A 19,959-nucleotide genomic window follows, 5' to 3' on the forward strand; every position below is an offset into this window, starting at 1 on the left:
TGGAGTATTTCCAATTTTCAGTACTTTTACTTCTACTCCACTACACCTCAGAGGCAAATGTTGTACTTTTGCTCCACTACAATTATTTGAAAAGTTAAAAAAGTTAGTTATTAGTTACTAGTTACTTTGCAGATTTTGATTATTATTACAAAACCACTTCAGGCCTATATACATTTTGAAAATAGCCGATCTACCAATCTGGGAACCCATCGCCAACTGAAAATGAAAAACAGCGCCCTCTGCTGTTTGTTCTATGTCTGTTGGCTCTGGGCGGACGATAACGTAACACCAGAGCACAAGGAAACCGGTGTTTGTGATGCGCCTTCAGCGCATCACTTCCGGTTGGTGCGACTATGTTTTCATTCCCACTAACAATATTTCTACACGGAACACTAACACCACTTCTCCCAGAGAACATGGATCGTTTTGGTTATAAGCCCACTTGTTTCTATGATGAAAGAGTAAGTTAAAATGTGAATATATTTCCGTGGTTTTGTCTGCTCCGCGGACGCTATTGTTAAATTAGTTTCGGTTTGTTTCGAGGGGGAAAGATCGACGGACATGTGAATCCCGCCCACTACATGTGATTGGGTAAAGCGCGGCCTACTTCCTGATCTGAATGTGCACTCGTTATGACGAACCTCCCCGACAGATTCCAACGCAGTGCAGAAGCTGTTCTTGAGAGATTACCGATCTACAAGCTCACAAGAGCTTGTAGATCTGCTATTTTCAAAAGATCTTAATGCATTTGAAAACGTTGTGAAATGGGACATTCTGCATAGTGAGTACTTTCTACTTTTGGTGCTTTAAGTATGTTTTGATACCAATACTTTTGTACTTTTACTCAAGTACATTTTGAATTCCGGACTTTTACTTGTAACAGAGTGTTTCTACATGGCAGTATTGATACTTTTATTTAAGTAAAAAAATTTAGAACTTTTTCCACCACTGTTGAAATGAATTAGGTTGAGAATGACTGGCCTATACCAAGACCCTTCCATCTGGGTTTAGGTTTAGATCCCAATCCTGGTCCCCTGGGAGCCTTTGGTCCTGCTGGTTTTCTATAGATCAGGTCCTCTCTTCTATAGATCAGATCTCTCCACTTTGATCCTGCTTCAATGATGTCAGCTTATCTGATGTCATCTGAGAAGGACTTCTGTTCAGCCAATCCGCTTATCTGTTCTTCCTCTTGTTTTCTGTTCGCATGATGATGATGACATCACAAATAACAACATCCTCCTCTCTCTCTCTCTCTCTCTCTCTCTCTTCCCTGTTCCTCTTCTCTCTGCAGGTTTCCGTTTCCCTCCCTTCCCCCCCGCCTCCCCCCCCCCCGGGTGATGACCTCACTGCTGCTGCACGGCGACGCCCACTCCGCGATGAAGGACCTCTCCTCTTCCTCGTCTCCTCTCACCTCTCTCCTCCACTCCTACCCGTCGGCCAAGACCTCCTCCGTCGCCCCGCAACACATCATCTCCTCCCCCGCAGCCGCTGCCTTGACCTCCATCTCCCCCGTGGTGCCCTCGGCCCCGTTCTCCAAACCCCAGCCCTTCTGCCTGCAGAGCGGACCGCACCTCATCGCCAGCATGCAGCTCCAGAAACTCAACTCCCACTACCAGAGCCTGGCCGGCGGCGGCGGCGGGGGCTCGCCGGGGGGACACCCGGCCCCCGGCGGCGGGCCGCAGAGGGGCTTCGCCGGCTCTTCGTCGTTGGCCGCCGGGTCCCAGATCCTGGGACCCCCGGGCCCCATCCCCGCCATGGGCCTGGGGGGGATGGGCGCGGTCGGGATGGCGGGCCAACAGGGCGGCGCCGCGATGGGGCAGATCATCGACTTTGACCCCGTGGACGAGGAGGTTCTGATGTCCCTGGTCGTGGAGCTGGGGCTGGACCGCGCCAACGAGCTGCCGGAGCTCTGGCTGGGACAGAACGAGTTCGACTTCATGTCCGACGTCCACGCCGGGTGCTGACCGACCCTCTCAGCAGCACAACGACCACACAAAACACAAGACGAACACAAAACAAACTTAGTCGGTTGAGTGACGACGGGGTTCCTGTCTGCGATCCCCGTCGGGTTTTCCTGGCTTTTCCGTCTCTGTGGGGGAACGAGAGAGAGAGCGAGTGTTGGACGTGGAGGGAGACGGAAATGCTCGAAGGACGGAAGTGTAACGTTACTCTCATTCTCCTCTTTGGTTCGCCCGCCATCCAAGTCCCACTCCGACGCCGGACGTCCTACTCCGAAGGCGAGGAGCGATGAGAGAGAGAAAGGACGAGAAGGCCCGCTTTGGACGTCTTTCTCGCTGTGGACGGACGGACGGACGTTACCCGATGGCTCTCGTTGGAAACACAAAGAGAAAGCTGTTCCTTTTGTTTTTCCACCTCTCCTCCTCGGTCTCTCCACTCGTTAACCTTTTGGAAGGACAAGAAACCCAGATGAAACTGAAGGTGGATATTAAACCGATAAGAGCCTTTTCTCTCTCTTTAATCACTTCCCCCACCTCTTCTTTTTTCCACTCCTCTGGAGGAACAAACAAAAGCCTGACAGAGAGAAACGCTCAGACGAGTCGATTCGCCGCCTGGCTGAACGGATGAGAAGGGGGACTTTGTTCGCCTCTCCCTCTCTCTCTCTCTCTCTCTCTCTTTCTTTCTCTTTTTTTCCTCTATCACTCTTTCGCTGTGGCTTTAATGAAAAGAAAGTGATTGACACACAGGAGAGAGTGGGAGGCGCTGTCTGCGCCGGGGGAAAAACAACAGATGACAAAGACACACCTGTTGCATTTTTTCATCCCTCTCTCTCTCTCTCTCTCTCTCTCTCTCTCTCTATAACCTCGGTCCGCACTTCAGAGGAGTTTATGTTTCAGGCAAAAGAAACAACAACAACGACAGCTTCTTGTCTTGGATAACGTATACAGTGGCTATGATGCTTTAAGTTTATGGGAGCCTCGTGAGGTTTATGAGACGGTCAACACTAGGTTTCCTGTTTTCTCTTGTGGACAAATTTAGATTCTCCTCTCCCTCGGGGGAAACGGACTCATGTGTCTTGGTTTCCACAAAGAAACTGATTGTTTGAGAAACGGCCATCTCAAATTTCCCTCTCTCTCTCTCTCTCTCTCTCTCTCTCTCTCTATCTCTCTGACTCTCTGTTTTGTTTTGTTTTTTTCCTTGTGTTTTTTTTTGTTTTGTTTTCAAGTTCAACCCAATCCTAGAACACTGGGAATCCACCCTAAAACTGGGGTTCCACCTTAAAACCCTTAGAACACGAATCAATCGGATCGAGTGCGACTTCTGGAATCTCCCCCGAGTTTTTTTTTTACCCAAATGGAGTGAATGCGGCCTCGTTCGGCGAGAGAGAGGGGCTCAGACTCAGTACAGACATGGCCTTTTGTGCCGTGCGCCGGGTTGGCCTAGAAGTAGGCCATCTTTTGAGTCTCCCAGTTCACGTGCTGGTTTGCAGGATTGCTTTCTTTAAGACTGTGTGTGGACACAGAGGACTGAGGGTTTTATCCATGGCAAAACGCGTTCTGGTGGAATGGAAGGACACCTCACCACTACATTGGTTGTTGTAGACCAGTGGTTTCTTCTAACTTTTGAATGTCAAGGATCCCCAAAAAAATGATACTTATTATTAACCCGCGGACCCCGCCATTTGAAAAGATTTGGTGCCAGGGACCCCCATAAAGAGAAGATCATAATTGTGAGATTAGTTGAAGTATACAGAATTCTGCCTATACTGTGGGTGGGGAGAGAGAAAGCCATTCTTATACCGTACATTCTCTCATGGGATTACCTTCAAGCAGGTTAAATTAAGGTGAAATTAACCACTTTCCTGTAGTCCCTATTTTGGGCATGTCAAAGGAATGTCAAAAGGCAAAGAAAACTCACTTCCCATTGTGCGTCGTGAGCTTGTAAGTGGTGATTAAACTGTTCCTAATTTTGCTGGGGGCCCCCTGGGATGCCCCTCAAGGACCCCCGGGGGTCCCCGGACGACACTATGACAACCACTGTTGTAGTAGGCCAGTTGAAAGCGATCCAACCTGGGGGGTGGAGAGGGGACGACAGTATAAGAGCTGTTCTGTTTACTGTGTGTAGGTTGATGGAGTCGGGTTCGTGCGCCGTGACCTATATCTGTCACGGTAAGGAGAGACAGAGGTCTGAGTAGACGACAGACAAAGGCCTTTCACCTGAACCTACACACTGCCTGTCATCTGGAGCACTGGGGGTCCCTGCGACACACATGCACACACACACCCCCACACACACACACACACACACACACACACACACACACACACACACACACACACACACACACACACACACACACACACACACACACACACACACACACACACACACACACACACACACACACACACACACACACACACAATGCAATGCGTAGGCATACAAAGAGGTGCACACACCGGCGGTCACATTTGTGTGTATATACACACACACATGCATGCACCAACCCACAGTTGCATGTGCACGCTCACACACACACACACACACACACACACACACACACACACACACACACACACACACACACACACACACACACACACACACACACACACACACACACACACACACACACACACACACACACACACACACACACACACACACACACACACAGGGATGGTGTTACAGAGGAGTAATGGAAGTAGCAGCCGTGAAACAGCCACTTGTTCACTTACACATTACCTCCAGGACATCAGGGGTGTGCGTGTGCGTGTGTGTGTGTGTGTGCGTGTGTGTGTGTGTGTGTGTGTGTGTGTGTGTGTGTGTGTGAGGGGAAACTATGAGCAAAGCTGTGCACATGCAGGAAGACCACTGAACTTCATTAATATATTTACAAATGGGATCAGCCGGTCCGCTTACACACACACACCACTTGTTTCCAATCTTGAGTTCCTTTAAGAGTGCACGCTTACCTCTTCAAGTACTCTCTTTCACTTTGGCTCTTCTCCCACAAACACAGACAAACATACACACACACACACACACACACACACACACACACACACACACACACACACACACACACACACACACACACACACACACACACACACACACACACACACACACACTTATAAATGCAAACTCACACTGACACACGGGCAAACACACACACATTATACGTAAGACACAAAAATAGATGCATGGCACATGTGCACGCGTACACAGGCGTGCACACACACACCCACACACACACAGTCCTATACCTGTTTTTGATGTTGATGGGGGCTTCAGGTTTCAGTCAATCAGGCAGTCACCATACGCCAACTTTTCCTTCCCCTTTCTCTCTCTCTCTCTCTCTCTCTCTCTCTCTCTCTCTCTCTCTCTCTCTCTCTCTCTCTCTCTCTCTCTCTCTCTCTCTCTCTCTCTCTCTCTCTCTCTCTCTCTCTCTCTCTCTCTCTCTCTCTCTCTCTCCCTTTTCTTTTACAATGAAACCTGAGAAGGAATGACCAGTGACTAATGAAAACCCCACCAAAGGAAAAATTTACTCCTTTCCTTCTCTCTCTCTTCACTCCTTCCTGTCTTTCTTTGGCTCTGGATGTTTGAGTTACGACACAATAACATACGCTGGTATGATGGAGGGAAACGCGCAAATCCTTTGCCTTGTTTTGATTTTGTTTTCGTTTCATTTTGTTTGTGTGAGAGGGAAAGAAAGAACGAAACAAAAGTAGAGACAGAGAACTTCAATCTTCGTCAACCCACCTTTTTTAACCACTTAAACCCTATTTGACCGGGGTCCCCCCAGGGCTCGATACTAGATCCTCTCAGTGGTTCTCAAACTTTTTCGTGCCAAGGACCCCCAAATTGACATGTATTTGGCCGCAGACCCCCACCTGAAAATATGTTGTGCCAGGGACCCCCAGAAGCAAAGATTTGAGTTCAAAATGTTCGCTTTAAAAAGAAAAGATTTAAAGATTTGCACACATTTCCGAGATTCTTTCAAAAATAGCAGATCTACAAGCTCGTAGCTTGCTACGAGCTTGTAGATCTGCTAATCTTGCTGGGGACCCCCTGGTACCCCCCCAAGGACCCCTGGGGGTCCCCGGACCCCACTTTGAGAACCAATGCGCTAGTATTTCCCACTTAACCAAATCTCTTTGTTGAAAATAGCCGACCTACAAACTCACACAATCTTTTAGGTTGATTTACGCCGAATGTTCGCCCCCCAGAATAGGAACGCTGGGGGTTCAAGTGGTTCAACCCTACAGACTGGAGGACCCCCTGGTGGTCCCCGCTGTTTCTGTGTCCTGGTCTAAATGGGTTATGAAAACATTCTTATAGCATTCTTTACAAAGTACAACAGCGTGATTTGTCTCCATCTGTGCAGCCATGTTGATTTTGTGGCCAAACACTGTTTTCAAGTCATGCCTTCAAAACCCAGCTGAGAATGGTATTTTTCACTCTTTGTGTGTGTGTGGGTGTGTGTGTATGTGACTGTGTGTGTGTGTGTGTGTGTGTGTGTGTGTGTGTGTGTGTGTGTGTGTGTGGGTACTCGCACGGACACGCACGCACGTACGCAGACATTCCCTTGAGAAGTTCCTCATGTTTGCTATAGATCACATTGTTTAAATTGCTTCAGTCTTTCATTTCCTCTTGGTGGTGACCTCATAAAGCCGAGCGGTCCCCGCTGAGTACATCTATCAGCTCTCAAGTCAGCGCTCATTAGGGCGGGGGGGGGGGGGGCTCCGGGGGGGTGGGGGTGGGGGGGGCTCCGTTTCCTTTCACTACAAACCTTTTCCAGGTCGTATAGGTTTCGTTCACACTCGTATAAAAAAATGACGGATCGTCTTCCGCGACACAGGGGTTAACACATATCCTAATTCGATTGATAAAAGGAACGATTACATAAACGGGGCGAGTTTTTGTGTCTTTCCTGTGAGAGGTGACTGACCTCGAACCCGAGGCAACCCGGTTGGCCGGCATTTGCTCTCTCTCTCAAAGAGACCCTCACAGTCAAACCCTGGTGACACGGATCACATGATAACAAAGAGCTTGTTCACACGCCGGGGCGGCTGGGAGGCAGGCTGTGTGGACGGACAAACAAAAAAGCCAATGTTTAGATTTAAACGTCGTAAACAGGGTTTTTGATCGTCAGTGTTGTTAACTCTGTGGGAGTTTTTACACTCAGAGTGGAATTACTGAGGATTTTCCTATGCGGTTATTTTATATGTTCAAATCACTGGTGTGTATGTGTGTCGGTGTGTGTCTGTGTGTGTGTGTGTGTGTGTGTGTGTGTGTGTGTGTGTGTGTGTGTGTGTGTTTGTGTGTGTGGGGGGGACATACCTCAAGTCTGAATTCATTGCTCTTAGCACACAAAATGTTCAATTATTTTAAAGGGCAACACCTACAGGGAACAGTTGCTGGTTATGTCAACAAAGTAAGACTGGTAGATGAAATGTTTTTTGTTACTCTACAGCACTTCAATCATAATCAATTTGAAATAGAAGTTGAACGTTCATTTAACGTCCAAGGTAACAGCTCACGTTCGATATAAAGGGCCGAAACGAGCGCTTCTTACATTACAATAGGGTCAAGACAGAACACACAGCCTCTTTAACTACATGGAGGTTTATAACCACTTTAAATCCTACATACTTCATACCACTTAAATACCTACATTGACCGGGGGTCCCCCAGGGGCCATGCAGTGCTCTAATCTTGGCCCCCTTCATTTTGTCCCTGTACACCAAATCTCTTCGCTGATCTATGAGCTCACAACAACACATCACAAGTTCACATCAACACCGACTTGCTGTGAGTGAGCTTGTATATCTGCCATTTTTTCTTATGAATGTTCGCTTATGACAAGGATCACAAGAAGGACTCTAAGGTTCAAAGTGGTTTAAAACGGCAAATGTTTGAAAAAGAATGTATGAACCACTGTCCTGTCCCAGTCTGCTCCTGGTCCACCTGCTTCAATGAAGCTGTAGCCTACAGCTTATCTGCACTGATTCTTTTTTTGTTTTTCAACCCTCCAGCTTTCACTATTAGTCCAGTGGTTCTCAAACCTTTTAATCTCAAGGACCCCCAGTTTGGCACTTACCAGGCCACGGACCCCCGTAACTCTTGACAGTGTACACATGGAACTGAATGGACCCGTGAGGGTCCATTCAGTTCCATGTGTACACTGTCAGAGTTACAGACCTATAAAAGGTCCACTTGGTTCCTAACAATCATTTAGCTGGGGGCCCCTTGAATCCCCCCTCAAGGACCCCTGGCTGGGGGTCCTCGGACCCCACTTTGAGAACCTCTGTATTATTTTTACTTAGTCGTAGCCTATACGATAAGCATAAATGAGGACATTAATGAGGGGAGAGCTGTAACCTTATACGGTTGTTTCTATCATGTTTTTCTTTTTTAATTCTTTGTTTTCTTTCTTTTTTTGTTTTTGTTTTTGTTTTTCTTCCCTAATGACATGTCGATAATGAATATTATTCAAAGATGATTATTTTTTTGAAAAAGAAAGCACTTTTTGGTCTCCAGGCTCTCACTATGTGTATGTACATCTATATGAATATGTAAATGAAAACTAGATCTTATTTGGAAGACGAAAGAAAATAAATGCTTGTATTTTTGTTACCTTTTCTGAGTTTTGGGAGAGAAATAAAGATGTTGAATACTGATCTGGAAATATGTCATTCTTGGCTGATACTGTACTGTAGTTGTTGTAGTATTAGTATTAGTAGTATTAGTGGCTATAATATAATGCTAGTTCAAATTCGTAGTTTTAGTAGAAAAAATAGTAATGGTAGTAGCAAGAATATTAATAATAGTAATGGTAGTATGTAGAAGGGTCCATTTGGTTCCATTTGCATAGTCTCAGAGTTACAGACCTGTAAGGGTCCATTTGGTTCCATTTACTCTTAGAGTTACAGATCTATAAGGGTCTATTTGGTTACAAAACTATTAATAATATAGCTGGGGACACCCTGGGGTCCCCGGACCACACTTTTAGAACCACTGGTCTAGAGAACCCTCACAGGAGAAAAAGAAAAAACCTCCTTTCCTCCAGCCAAGCATTCAATCTCAGGTTTATTGTGCCACACTGCCATCTAGTGGCACTTTTTTATTATGGCATATTCAATTCAATCTTTATTTCAGACCCAAGGGAGATCCATATCACAATAAAAACACAACACAGTAAAAAAAAAGAGAAATAACAGAATAAGAAATACACCAACAAACAGATACAGCCTCATACAGTCATTGTAAGCCACATACAAGTACAGTCAAGTTACATGGAATTCTCATTCACCAAAAGTTGGCTAAATAAGGTAATTAATTAATTGATTGATTGATTGATTGATTGATGTAGTTTATTTAGTAAGACATGAGAATAGTACATGACAGCACATAACAGTACATGGAAGTACAAATTCACAATACAAGGTCTACTAAACTGGAACTCATTAAGCACGCAGCTTGTTTAAGATGAGAACCCCATGCACACAAATCATGATGACATATAAGAGGCAGACAGATATACACACTACTATACAGAATGTCATACAATCAGCTTTCAGGTTACTGGTATGAAGAGAGAAAAAAATATATATATACAAAAGAGGAAAATGAAGGAGGGGGGGTAGGTTAAGACTTAGACAGGGGCCATTTTCGAATTGCAGCCTCCTGAAGGTGTATCTTTAGGGCAGTTTTGAAAGTGAGTAGGGTTTTACACTCCTTTACTCCTTTTGGTAGGGCATTCCACATTTTTGATGAATAGCATGAGAACGAGTTCATTCCTTTAGTTGAGCCAAATCTGGGTTGAACATGATTTGTGGCGCTGCCTCTGGTGTTATGATCATGGACTTCATTAACATTTTGGAAGTATTTTGACAAATACAGGGGGATCCCAATGTTGTGGTGTATCTTGAAGACCAGGCCCATAGCAAGTTGCTTTGTACTCTGTCCTCAACCCTAAGCCATCCAATCCTAGCAAAATGAGCAGGGGTTAGATGGGTTTTGTGATTGAGGCCAAGAAGTAGCCTTACAAGTTTGTTTTGGGATGTTTGGAGCCTTGTTTTTAAGGCCTTGGAGGTGTTGTGATTGTGATACCATGAAGTGCATGCATAATCATAATGACCTTGAATGAGGGCCCCTGCAAGAATCTTCAGAGTATTCTTCCATTCATAAATCCAGCGCGATTGTAACCCCACGGCAGCAACGACTCGTTCCTCTTCCGTTGGGCTCGCTGTTTCTTGCGTCTTGGCCGCAGCTTACTGTTTAGTTAAAACTTTACAACTTAAACTAGTATCACTGGCGCTCAGGATATCTCCTCTCGATTCCACCCGTTCCCACCGGTACACAGGTTTGTTTGTTCCCCCCTCCCCCCAGTACCACACCTTCTATTTGTAAAGTCGGGTGGCGCAAATCATTCAATCACCCACCACTGATCAGACCCATTACCCTCACGTGAATTGGAAATGTCCATATAGCTCATAGAGTCCTAATCTCTCAAGAACAGATTCTGCTCTGCGTTGGAAATTACAAACAGCAGAGGGCGCTGTTTTTCATTCTCACTGGCTCTGGGTTCCCAGATTGATAGAGTCCTAATCTGAGTTCCCAGAAGTTTTCGCCCGCTCTCATACAAACGGGAGGGGCGAAGGAACTTCTGGGCCAAAGCCCTGCTATCTGTGGGCCGGATGTGCGTTGCGCTCAGAATCTGAGCGGACACGCCTCTTACCGGTCTACTCGTCTAAAAAGTCCGACGAGAGGCAAACAGCAGTACACAACAATGGCGGCCGCAATTTCTCAAGGGGAAATTGCTTCCCGTCGCTCCTATTTACTTGTAAGACCCACTGCATGTGGATCCCGCCCCCTTTTCTTCATTGGCTGTTGATTTGAATCAGAAATCAGTGGCCGCGCCCCTGCTGTCCAGGCTTTGAGGCGAAGCCTCCCAGACTAATAGAGTCCCAACATGTTACATATCACTCGTATATAATAACATGCTATGTGTGGAAGCCTCTGATGGAAAGTAAACACATGTATATAGAAAATGCATTGAAGATTACTGGCAAAATTGTGTAAGTGTACAGTTAGTAAAACTAGATAAAAGCAAACTCAGAATTATATTTACACTATGTATAATATTTAATTATCATTGTCCAGGGAACAATGTAGCATAGACAAAAGTTCGACTTTTCACACACACACACACACACACACACACACACACACACACACACACACACACACACACCTGTTTTAACATCTATCTTCACATCCTGTATAAAACATCATCTAAACATGGAGACAACATTCACAGAGACAGAAAGAGAAACATTCTTCAAAATAAGACTAAAACACTCTGCTATAGAGGTTACAGCCACAGTGCTCACATTTATTTTGAAAAAACAAGTCAGTGTAAATGAAGTAAAGTTGATGAAAAGAATAATGATTAACTGACGGTCTCAAACTCCTTTATATGAATTGAAATTTTTGTTCATTTTGCCAGATAAGTTGTGAGCTTGTAGATCGAATATTAAAGAAATTACAGAAGGTTTTCCCCCTATTGTTTTGAACATGGCAGGTTTTAAGTGTGTAACTGTTTGAAGGACTTTAAGGTTTCTACTGTATTTACAAAATGGGAGATACAATAAGAAAAAAAGGGGGGTAAAAAAACGAAACATTGATCATCACATTCAAATATATTTTCATAAGCGATTAAATCGATTAACTGTTGACACACAATACCCTATTGACACCATGAGGAGGAAGACCCCGCCCTGAAAATAATCATATTTGAACTGGGGACCAGCCACCCTGACAAGCACTTGGAATTGCAGGAGTTGAGGCATTACATTTAGTTTGACTTCATAAATATTGTGAAAATAGCAGATCTACAGCTGTAGATCGTCTATTTTCACATTTTCTGTCTCTTTGTCAGGTAATATTTGGCCAATGTTTGACCATAGTATAGTTTGTTGATTACTTTTAACGCAGTAATGCCATGTTTTAATTGTCATTTTAGAGGTATATGAAATGGACAGATACCCTGTATACACTATACATACTGTATGTTGGTTTGTTTACTGTTGAGTGAGAAAACAATGTTGCACATTAAGCAAAATATCATTTGGGGACCTCCTGGGGGTCCCGACCCACAGTTTGAGAACCACTACATTTAGTATAACCAATGTACACAGACTGACAGAGGGCTCTGTAGTAATATCAACAAGATGACAGGGCATACTGTATAATGATTGTCTGCAGCAGGCTTATTAAAGAAATGCAATGAGCGGAACACAATGGATTGATTGATCATGATGGTGTAGTATACTGTACACATCATTCTTACACATGCTTTATCTAGAAGAGAAAATCTATCATCAAATGAAGAAAACAAAGTTTTCAACTGAATATCATCATCAGTATTCTTAACATGTCTACCATGTCTTACACAGCTCTGCTGTATCTCCATAGTAATAAGGCCTTATCCCTGGATAGAGAGGTTGTGTGAACGTGGTTTGAACTGTGTGTAGGAGGGTCATTGTGTCAGAAACACTGTAGAAGGACAGAGTACCTGCCTTGTGGTCCAGGTACACCCCCACTCTGTAGGAGAGAGGCCCTGACACTTTAGTCTCAACACTGTTGTGTGTGAACAAGTAGTTTTTATCATAGCACTGTAAACCCCAGGATTTATCATTGTATCCAAAGTGGTTTTGTCTGCCGAGGTCTTTATAACAGACTGCTATAAAAACCCCTTTACCGCTCCACTCTACTTCCCAGTAACAACGTTCAGACAGACCCTCTGTACACAACACCTGACAGTCAGTAAATCTCTCTGCATGATCAGGGTAAGGTTGTTGTTGTTCTGTACAAGTCACCTTCCTCTTCTCCTCTGACAGGGAGAGACGTGTGTCTATTGTGTTCATGTCCAGAGACAGAGGAGAGGAATCTGTGAGAACACACGACAAAAGAAAAATCAAACCTCATGAACCTTATTGTGTTTAGAGTTAGTCTCTCAGATCAAACTCATTAGAGCTTTAAATAACAACATATCAGAATGAAACTTCAACGTTCAGAACCTGCATCAACATGGACTCACATTGTAAAAAGTCCTTTCTGGTCTGAGGCTCCGCTGGATGTAAAACATCAACTGGAGACACAAGAAAACAGTAAAGGTCATCATGACATTGTAAAGGATTTCTATGTCCACACAAAGGGTCAAATCCAATAGACTTTACTGCTGACTTCAGGCATGTAAAATATACAGCGTGAGCCTACAGGAGGTCACAACATACGACTGACGTAAAAGACAACAGGCCTGCTTTACGGCAGTGTCGAAGCGTAGCTCTCTTAAAGGCACAGTCACATATATAGCATATATGACAGACATCATACTGAAGAATGGATTAAACTGAAGTTCCAAGGGTTTGGTCAAAAAGTTCAAGCTATTATAGCATCATTGCTATTATATAGTGTTTGTTCAGTAACAGCTGTCTCCCCGTCTCTCATTTTACATTTATAATACATTTTCAGGTGGGTTTCACATTTCATCCAATCAGGAGAGAGAACTCCTCAAGATCATTTATTGAGCACAAAAATATAATAATAATAAAAAATTGTAAATGGTGCATTTATATACTGTAGCGGGTGACATGAAACACAGGTCACACTAATTTATTGCACCTTCCCAGACATACTTCCACCTATACAAACTGTTTCAACACTTAGAAATGTACTGTACAGTAGGGGCCGGTTAAAACACAATAAATACATTTAAATCTAACCCTAATCTTTCCTTTGAGGAATATTCTTGCTTAAATTCTTCAATGTTTCTGTTCAATCTGACAGACAGCCAACCTGTGTACCATCAGTCTAGCCTGGTAAACCCTCCCTCCAGAAATCTCATTTCCATTTGATTCAAATGGAAATGAGATTTCCGGAGGGAGGGTTTACCAGGCTACCATCAGTCTGCTCCAGTTCAAATATCTCCAGTTGCCTTCTGACTTCATCAATCCATGTTTACTATGATGGCTGGTTAGAAAAACAAGAAACACATTTAAATCTCACCTCTCTTTGATATCTCTGGCCAAGTTGTCTTCAGGATGTTGTCTAGTTGGTCTCTCAGACCAGACACCACATCAATCACATCTGTGAAGGACCTCACAGGACAGATGACCACACTGGGTGAGACTGGAGATCCACTGGAACTGGAGAGAGACTGGAAACTCTGGAGAGTAAACCAGTATAGACAGAGATAGATTAGAATATTGATCACAATTGGTGGAGTTGAGCCTTGTCCTTGTTGTTCAACCAGCACACACTACGAACACAAATTGTACAGGGCAGATATTGAATAATGTTATACTTTCAAAATATTTTACAAAACAGTGGAAGAAGCCAATCTACAAGCTCAGAAGCTGATCTTGTAGATCTTCTATTTTTTTTTAATGTTTACAATTATGACAATTGTAGAAAATAATTGTGATTATCTCAAATAATTGTGATTAGACCATTATGTAATAATTGTGACAGGCCTAATTCTGACATTGTTATTGTGGTCTGTACAACTACTGTATACTAGAACTATATTAGTATTAGTAACTACCAGCACAAATTATGCCAAGACATAATTAATACAGTAGAAATAATACAGTAGAAACCTTAAAGTCCTTCAAACAATGTAATGTAATGTAATCGAGTGGAATGAAAAGCAGATTTCTCCTAAATGAGTCAAAACCAAACAGTAAAATGCCATGTGTGGAACCTGAATGAAAGTGATGATGTCATCAGTGTTGGACAGCTCCTCCAGGTCAGCATGTCTCCTCTCCAGCTGCTCCATGTGGTCCTCCAGCTGCCTCAGGAGAGCCTCAGTCTGAGCCACTGCAGTCTGCTGCTGATCTCTGATCAGTTCTTTAAGCTCACTGCGTCTTCTCTCAATGGAGACCATCATCTCACTGAAGATCCTGTCACTGACCTCCACTGCTGCTTCTGCAGAGCTCTGCTTAATACAACACACACACACACACACACACACACACACACACACACACACACACACACACACACACACACACACACACACACACACACACACACACACACACACACATTTTGTGTTATCCTTGACATGAAAAGGTTTTGAGCACCACTGATAAAGCAATATACGTTTTTCAGAAATAATTTCTTTAGAATCGGCCTCAGCACATCAGCTACAGTATTTGAAAATAGCCGCTCTACAAGTTCCCAACACATGGCGAATGCATCGCGGCGCGTTGTGAGTTTGTAGATCTGCTATTTTCAAAAATTCATGAGAGAATGTGAAAAATAATGAATAATTTTGAAACACTAATCTTATATGTGGGTTGCTGGCACAAAATATTTTCAAATGGGGGTCTGCAGCCAAATACATATTAATTGGTTTAAGAACCACTGCTTTAGTGCTTCTGATGACACAAGGCTCTGTCTCATCCATATTATACGTAGCATCACCATCTTTCCTCTTTCCACAGTAAACACAAGAACAAGAACTATTATCATAATATCAGCTCACGTTCAGGGCCTCCATGACCTGTCTCAGGTCTTTCAGCTCCTTCTTTTTCTCCTGGATCTTCTGCTGGACTTCCTTCTGAATTGTCACCAGCTGTTTCTGCAAGAAACAGGAAGAGACAGTTTGGCTTGTAAACAAAGCACATTTTCAAGTCGGGATACCAATTCTATCCAATCAGGAGCGAGAGAACTCATACAGGGTACAGGGTAAAAACAAGTGAAATTGGAGGCAGTTTAGTTTGGATCCACACATCATCTTAACCCATTTAGACCTGGAACGCCTAAACGTTATACCTTTCAGCCGCAATCACCTCTGTGTGTGGTTGTTGCTATATACATTAAATAGCAATATTATTATTATTAAAAAATATATATATTAAAAAAAATAGTTTTTCTGAAAACTTAGGTCAGGATTTAAAAGGCATTCATAGAATCGGCCTCAGGTCTAAATGGGCATCAACTGTGTAACCTCTCCAAAATACACTTTTGCGGGGATGAGATATCAATATTAAGCCCCTGCATCTTGCCCCTTCTTAATGGTGAAATATGATTCATGAAAAGTTATCAAAGTTATCAATGTTTTTCATTAGGTCCAAAAGGAGTGTACTTCATCCTTTAATACTTTTTTAATGTACAACGCCACGATTTGTGCGTTCAATGTCTCTGACATGTTTTTTTTAGCTTCTATCTTTAAAACATGATCTCTCTTATGATTTGTCTTCAAGTGATCGTGGTCCAACCTGTTTCTCTGCCTTCTCTGCAGAAGCTGACACCGTGTCATGGCCCTTATGTTCATCCATGAGGCACTGATAGCAGATACACTGGCGGTCTGTGCGACAGAACACCTCCATCAGCTTGTCATGACTGGAGCACATCTTCTCCTGCAGTTTGTTGGTGGCTGGGACCAGCTTGTGCTTCTTCAACACAGGAACATTGTAGTGAGGCTGGAGGTGAGTCTCACAGTAAGAGGCCAGACACGCCAGACAAGACATGAGAGCTTTGTGACGTCTGGCTCCGGTGCAGAAATCACAGGCCACGTCTGCTGGACCGGCGTACAGCAGAGCAGCAGAGACAGAAGACTGCTGACCTCCTGTACTGCTCAGCTTCATCACAACCTGGAAGTAAAGAGAAGAGGAGGGGATGTCACTCACTGATGACAAATACAACACAGTCATTGTGAGGTTCATGGTGATAAACACAGTGAGACATTACAGGTATTAGTTCATCTGATAATAATAGTAACACTATCTGAACACTGTGGTTCTGAACTTTGCATTCCATAAAGTTGATTGCTTTACAGTATGTTGTAAAACATTTACAATGTAAGCGTTTAGCAGACACTCTTAACCACTAGAACCCTATGAATCTGCTATTATGTTTGCCTACAATGAATGACATGGCAACAATAGGGACGCTAGAGTTTAATGATTAACCAGTGACTAACATAGTCAAAGATCAGAGTAAATTACCCTAGTCAACAAAATGACATAAGGTAAGTACTGTAGACTGCAAAGAAACTAAGATACCATAAAAACTAGCATCTGTTTAAACCAGTGGTTCTCAAACAGGTTCATGTCAAGGACCCCCAAATTAACATGTATTTGGCCACGGACCCCCATTTGAAAATATTTTGTGCTAGAGACCCCCATACAAGATTTATGTAGTTAAAATGTTTCAACATTTTTGCATATTGCAATGCATTGTGAGCTTGTGGATCTGCAATGTTCAAGGAGCTGATGTATAGGGTTACAGTGGTTAAACAGACTGTGATGCTCTTTTAACACATTTTGTTGGGGACCCCCTGGAACCCCCTCATGGACCCCTGGGGGTCCCCAGACCCCACTTTGAGAACCACAGGTCTAAAATGCTGTATAAATAGCATTCTTAGTATTTGTGGACATTATAAACATACATAACATAATGTGTAGTAAGTAACCAACATATAGTATACCATCTATCACAATAGTCAACAAGGAGTTTTGTGTATCAGAACATGTAGTTTAATGTGTGGTTGTAACTTGTAAGGTCATCTCACCTCAGCCAGCAAGGTGTTCTTCCTCAGAACAGGTCTGGGACTGAAGCTCTCTCTGCACTGGGGACAGCTGTAGACTCCAGTCTCCTCATACTGGTCCCAGTAACCCTCAATACAGCTTCTACAATAACTGTGTCCACACTGTAGAGCCACTGGTTCCTTTAGAAGGTCCAGACAGACAGAACAGCAGAACTGGTCCTGGTCCAGCTCACATGTCTGTTGTTGTTGCTTATTCTGTTCTGCCATTTGACCGACTTCCACACTCACACTGAGAGAAAACACAACACTTTAGTTTACTCTGAAGAGAGACTGAGAGAGAAAACAACAGCTCTGAGTTTCGTTTCTTGTGAAGAAAAGTAGGAGAGGCAAAGGGAGGGACTTCCTGGATGTTTGTAGGAGGCAGTGGTTTTAAAGAGACAGCTGTTTAGCACAAACGGCTTGTGGTTGAACGTTGTACAGCTGGACTCTCACACTACACCATCATTTCCCCTCCGTGTGGAAAAGCCTGGTGGTGGTGACACAAGGGGGTATTTATTTGGGGTAGAGTATGGCAGAAAATGTGTATTTTAGTAAAATAACTTTTTTCTATATTTTCTCACTAGTTTCACATTCTTTCCACTTCCTCCAGACTCCAGTGAGCTCATTAGAGTGAAACACTCTAATACTCTCTAGGGTTACAAATGATGTCATGGCAGGTGAACCCGATCATAAATGGGAGACCTGAAGGCTGATATCTGGTGGCCAATTCAGTGATGCCTTATTGCTGTTGTGTCATTGCTTGTCATCTGCATTCTTTTTTTGTCCTCTCACAACCATATATACAGTACAAAGTAGCTCACAACTGGAGTTGCACCTGAAGTGTTGATGGAATTATTCATTGTATGTTATTTCAGGAAACAAGATTAAGTTCCTACAGATTAAGTGAGAGAAATGCCAGCAGCATTGTCAAATTCAACTATTGTATTTTGTTTGTAGGGCTGTAGGCCTACTATCTGTCACTCACTTTATCAAACATATTCCCTATTTTGCACAGCGTCTTATGACTAATCGTATTAGCCATTTCTTATTATATAGTAGCGTCACTGTAGATCAGCTCTACCGTTTTTTGTAACGTGCAGTTTTAGCACTTTCCAAGGTGTAAAGACCAATTTAAAGGCCCATAATCTTTCATTGTACAGTCGGTTACCTCCTAGTGTATTTTAATTATGCATGAGAACGAGTTCATTCCCTTAGTTGAGCCAAATCTGGGTTGAACATGATTTGTGGAGCTGCCTCTGGTGTTATGATCATGGACTTCATTAACATTTTGGAAGTATTTTGACAAATACAGGGGGATCCCAATGTTGTGGTGTATATCTTGAAGACCAGGCCCATTGTAAGTTGCTGTACTCTGTCCTCAACCCTAAGCCATCCAATCCAAGCAAAATGAGCAAGGGTTAGATGGGTTTTGTGATTGAGGCCAAGAAGTAGCCTTACAAGTTTGTTTTGGGATGTTTGGAGCCTTGTTTTTAAGGCCTTGGTGGTGTTGTGATACCATGAGGAGCATGCATAATCGTAATAACCTTGTAACCTTGTAAGGTGATTAGTCTTTGATTGATTGATTAATTGCTTGATTGATTGAATACTTTATTTAGAAGTTTGCAGAGAGAAAAAGCACATAGAAGTACAGTTCAAAATACATGGTCAACTAAAAAGGATGAAAAACCCAAAGAAGCCTTTCGGCCTCAGTCTCAGTCTCCAGACTGTGTTTTGTTTTGTTTTGTTTTGTGTTGTATTGCCGCCACCTAGTGGACATTATATGCTTTACATCTTTCAATGTAGGCTCACATACTGTAGTACCAGTAGCTCACCAACAATACACCTCACCATCAGTGTGTAATGCTTCTGCTCAATCTACACATTACAGTACATGCAGAACCCATTTTGAACATCAAAGCTCAGTTATTTGCACTCTATGATTTTCTCTCATTTGTCATATTGTATGACAATATGAAAAATGTCAGTATGTCAGTATGGGTATCAAGAATGACCATCTACAATCACACTCCTTAATCAGCCATTGAAAATAATAGACAAAGTGCCTATCCGGTGGTATCATTGTCACATACTTAAAAAGTACACTACTCTACTACTGAGAGCCATACTCATTTTAGTATTCTCAAATTAGTTTTCAAATCTAGCAGTCTAGCCCCAGAGCCTAGCCCCAGAGCCTCTTTCCAGATATACCCAAAGATAAGGAACAGAGTAACTGAACATGGTGAATGGCAACTGTAAAATAGCACATCATAGAACTAAATTTGGACAACCTGCTTTCTCGATAAAGGTGTCGTTTTTGGAACATAAAGACATCAAATTAATTCCGGATATAAAGTATTTTATTGCAAGGAAAGCAAACCAAAATTGTACTTACT

The 19,959-nt window shown here is 43.2% G+C and overlaps 2 protein-coding genes across 2 annotated transcripts in view; one reads left to right on the forward strand and one right to left on the reverse strand.

Moving 5' to 3' along the window:
- Positions 1-4,221, forward strand: part of cited1 (Cbp/p300-interacting transactivator, with Glu/Asp-rich carboxy-terminal domain, 1) — an 11,068-nt gene extending 6,847 nt beyond the window's left edge. The window contains exon 2 of the mRNA XM_080451079.1: positions 1,292-4,221. Coding sequence (XP_080307205.1) covers positions 1,338-1,964 — 627 coding nt within the window. The 5' untranslated portion in view covers positions 1,292-1,337 and the 3' untranslated portion in view covers positions 1,965-4,221. The remainder of the gene's footprint in view (positions 1-1,291) is intronic.
- A 7,129-nt stretch (positions 4,222-11,350) lies between these two features.
- Positions 11,351-17,794, reverse strand: LOC308101530 (tripartite motif-containing protein 16-like; the record flags this gene model as incomplete). Its single annotated transcript, XM_080450949.1, has 7 exons — positions 11,351-12,919; positions 13,070-13,120; positions 14,038-14,197; positions 14,735-14,968; positions 15,521-15,616; positions 16,257-16,631; positions 17,552-17,794. The coding sequence occupies 7 exons, from the start codon at positions 17,792-17,794 to the stop codon at positions 12,408-12,410; spliced, it is 1,671 nt and encodes a 556-aa protein (XP_080307075.1). The 3' UTR covers positions 11,351-12,407.
- Between the last annotated feature and the right edge of the window lie 2,165 nt (positions 17,795-19,959).

Source organism: Gymnoscopelus braueri (genome assembly GCF_963280865.1).
Source record: "Gymnoscopelus braueri genome assembly, chromosome: 15".
Lineage (NCBI taxonomy): Eukaryota > Metazoa > Chordata > Actinopteri > Myctophiformes > Myctophidae > Gymnoscopelus > Gymnoscopelus braueri.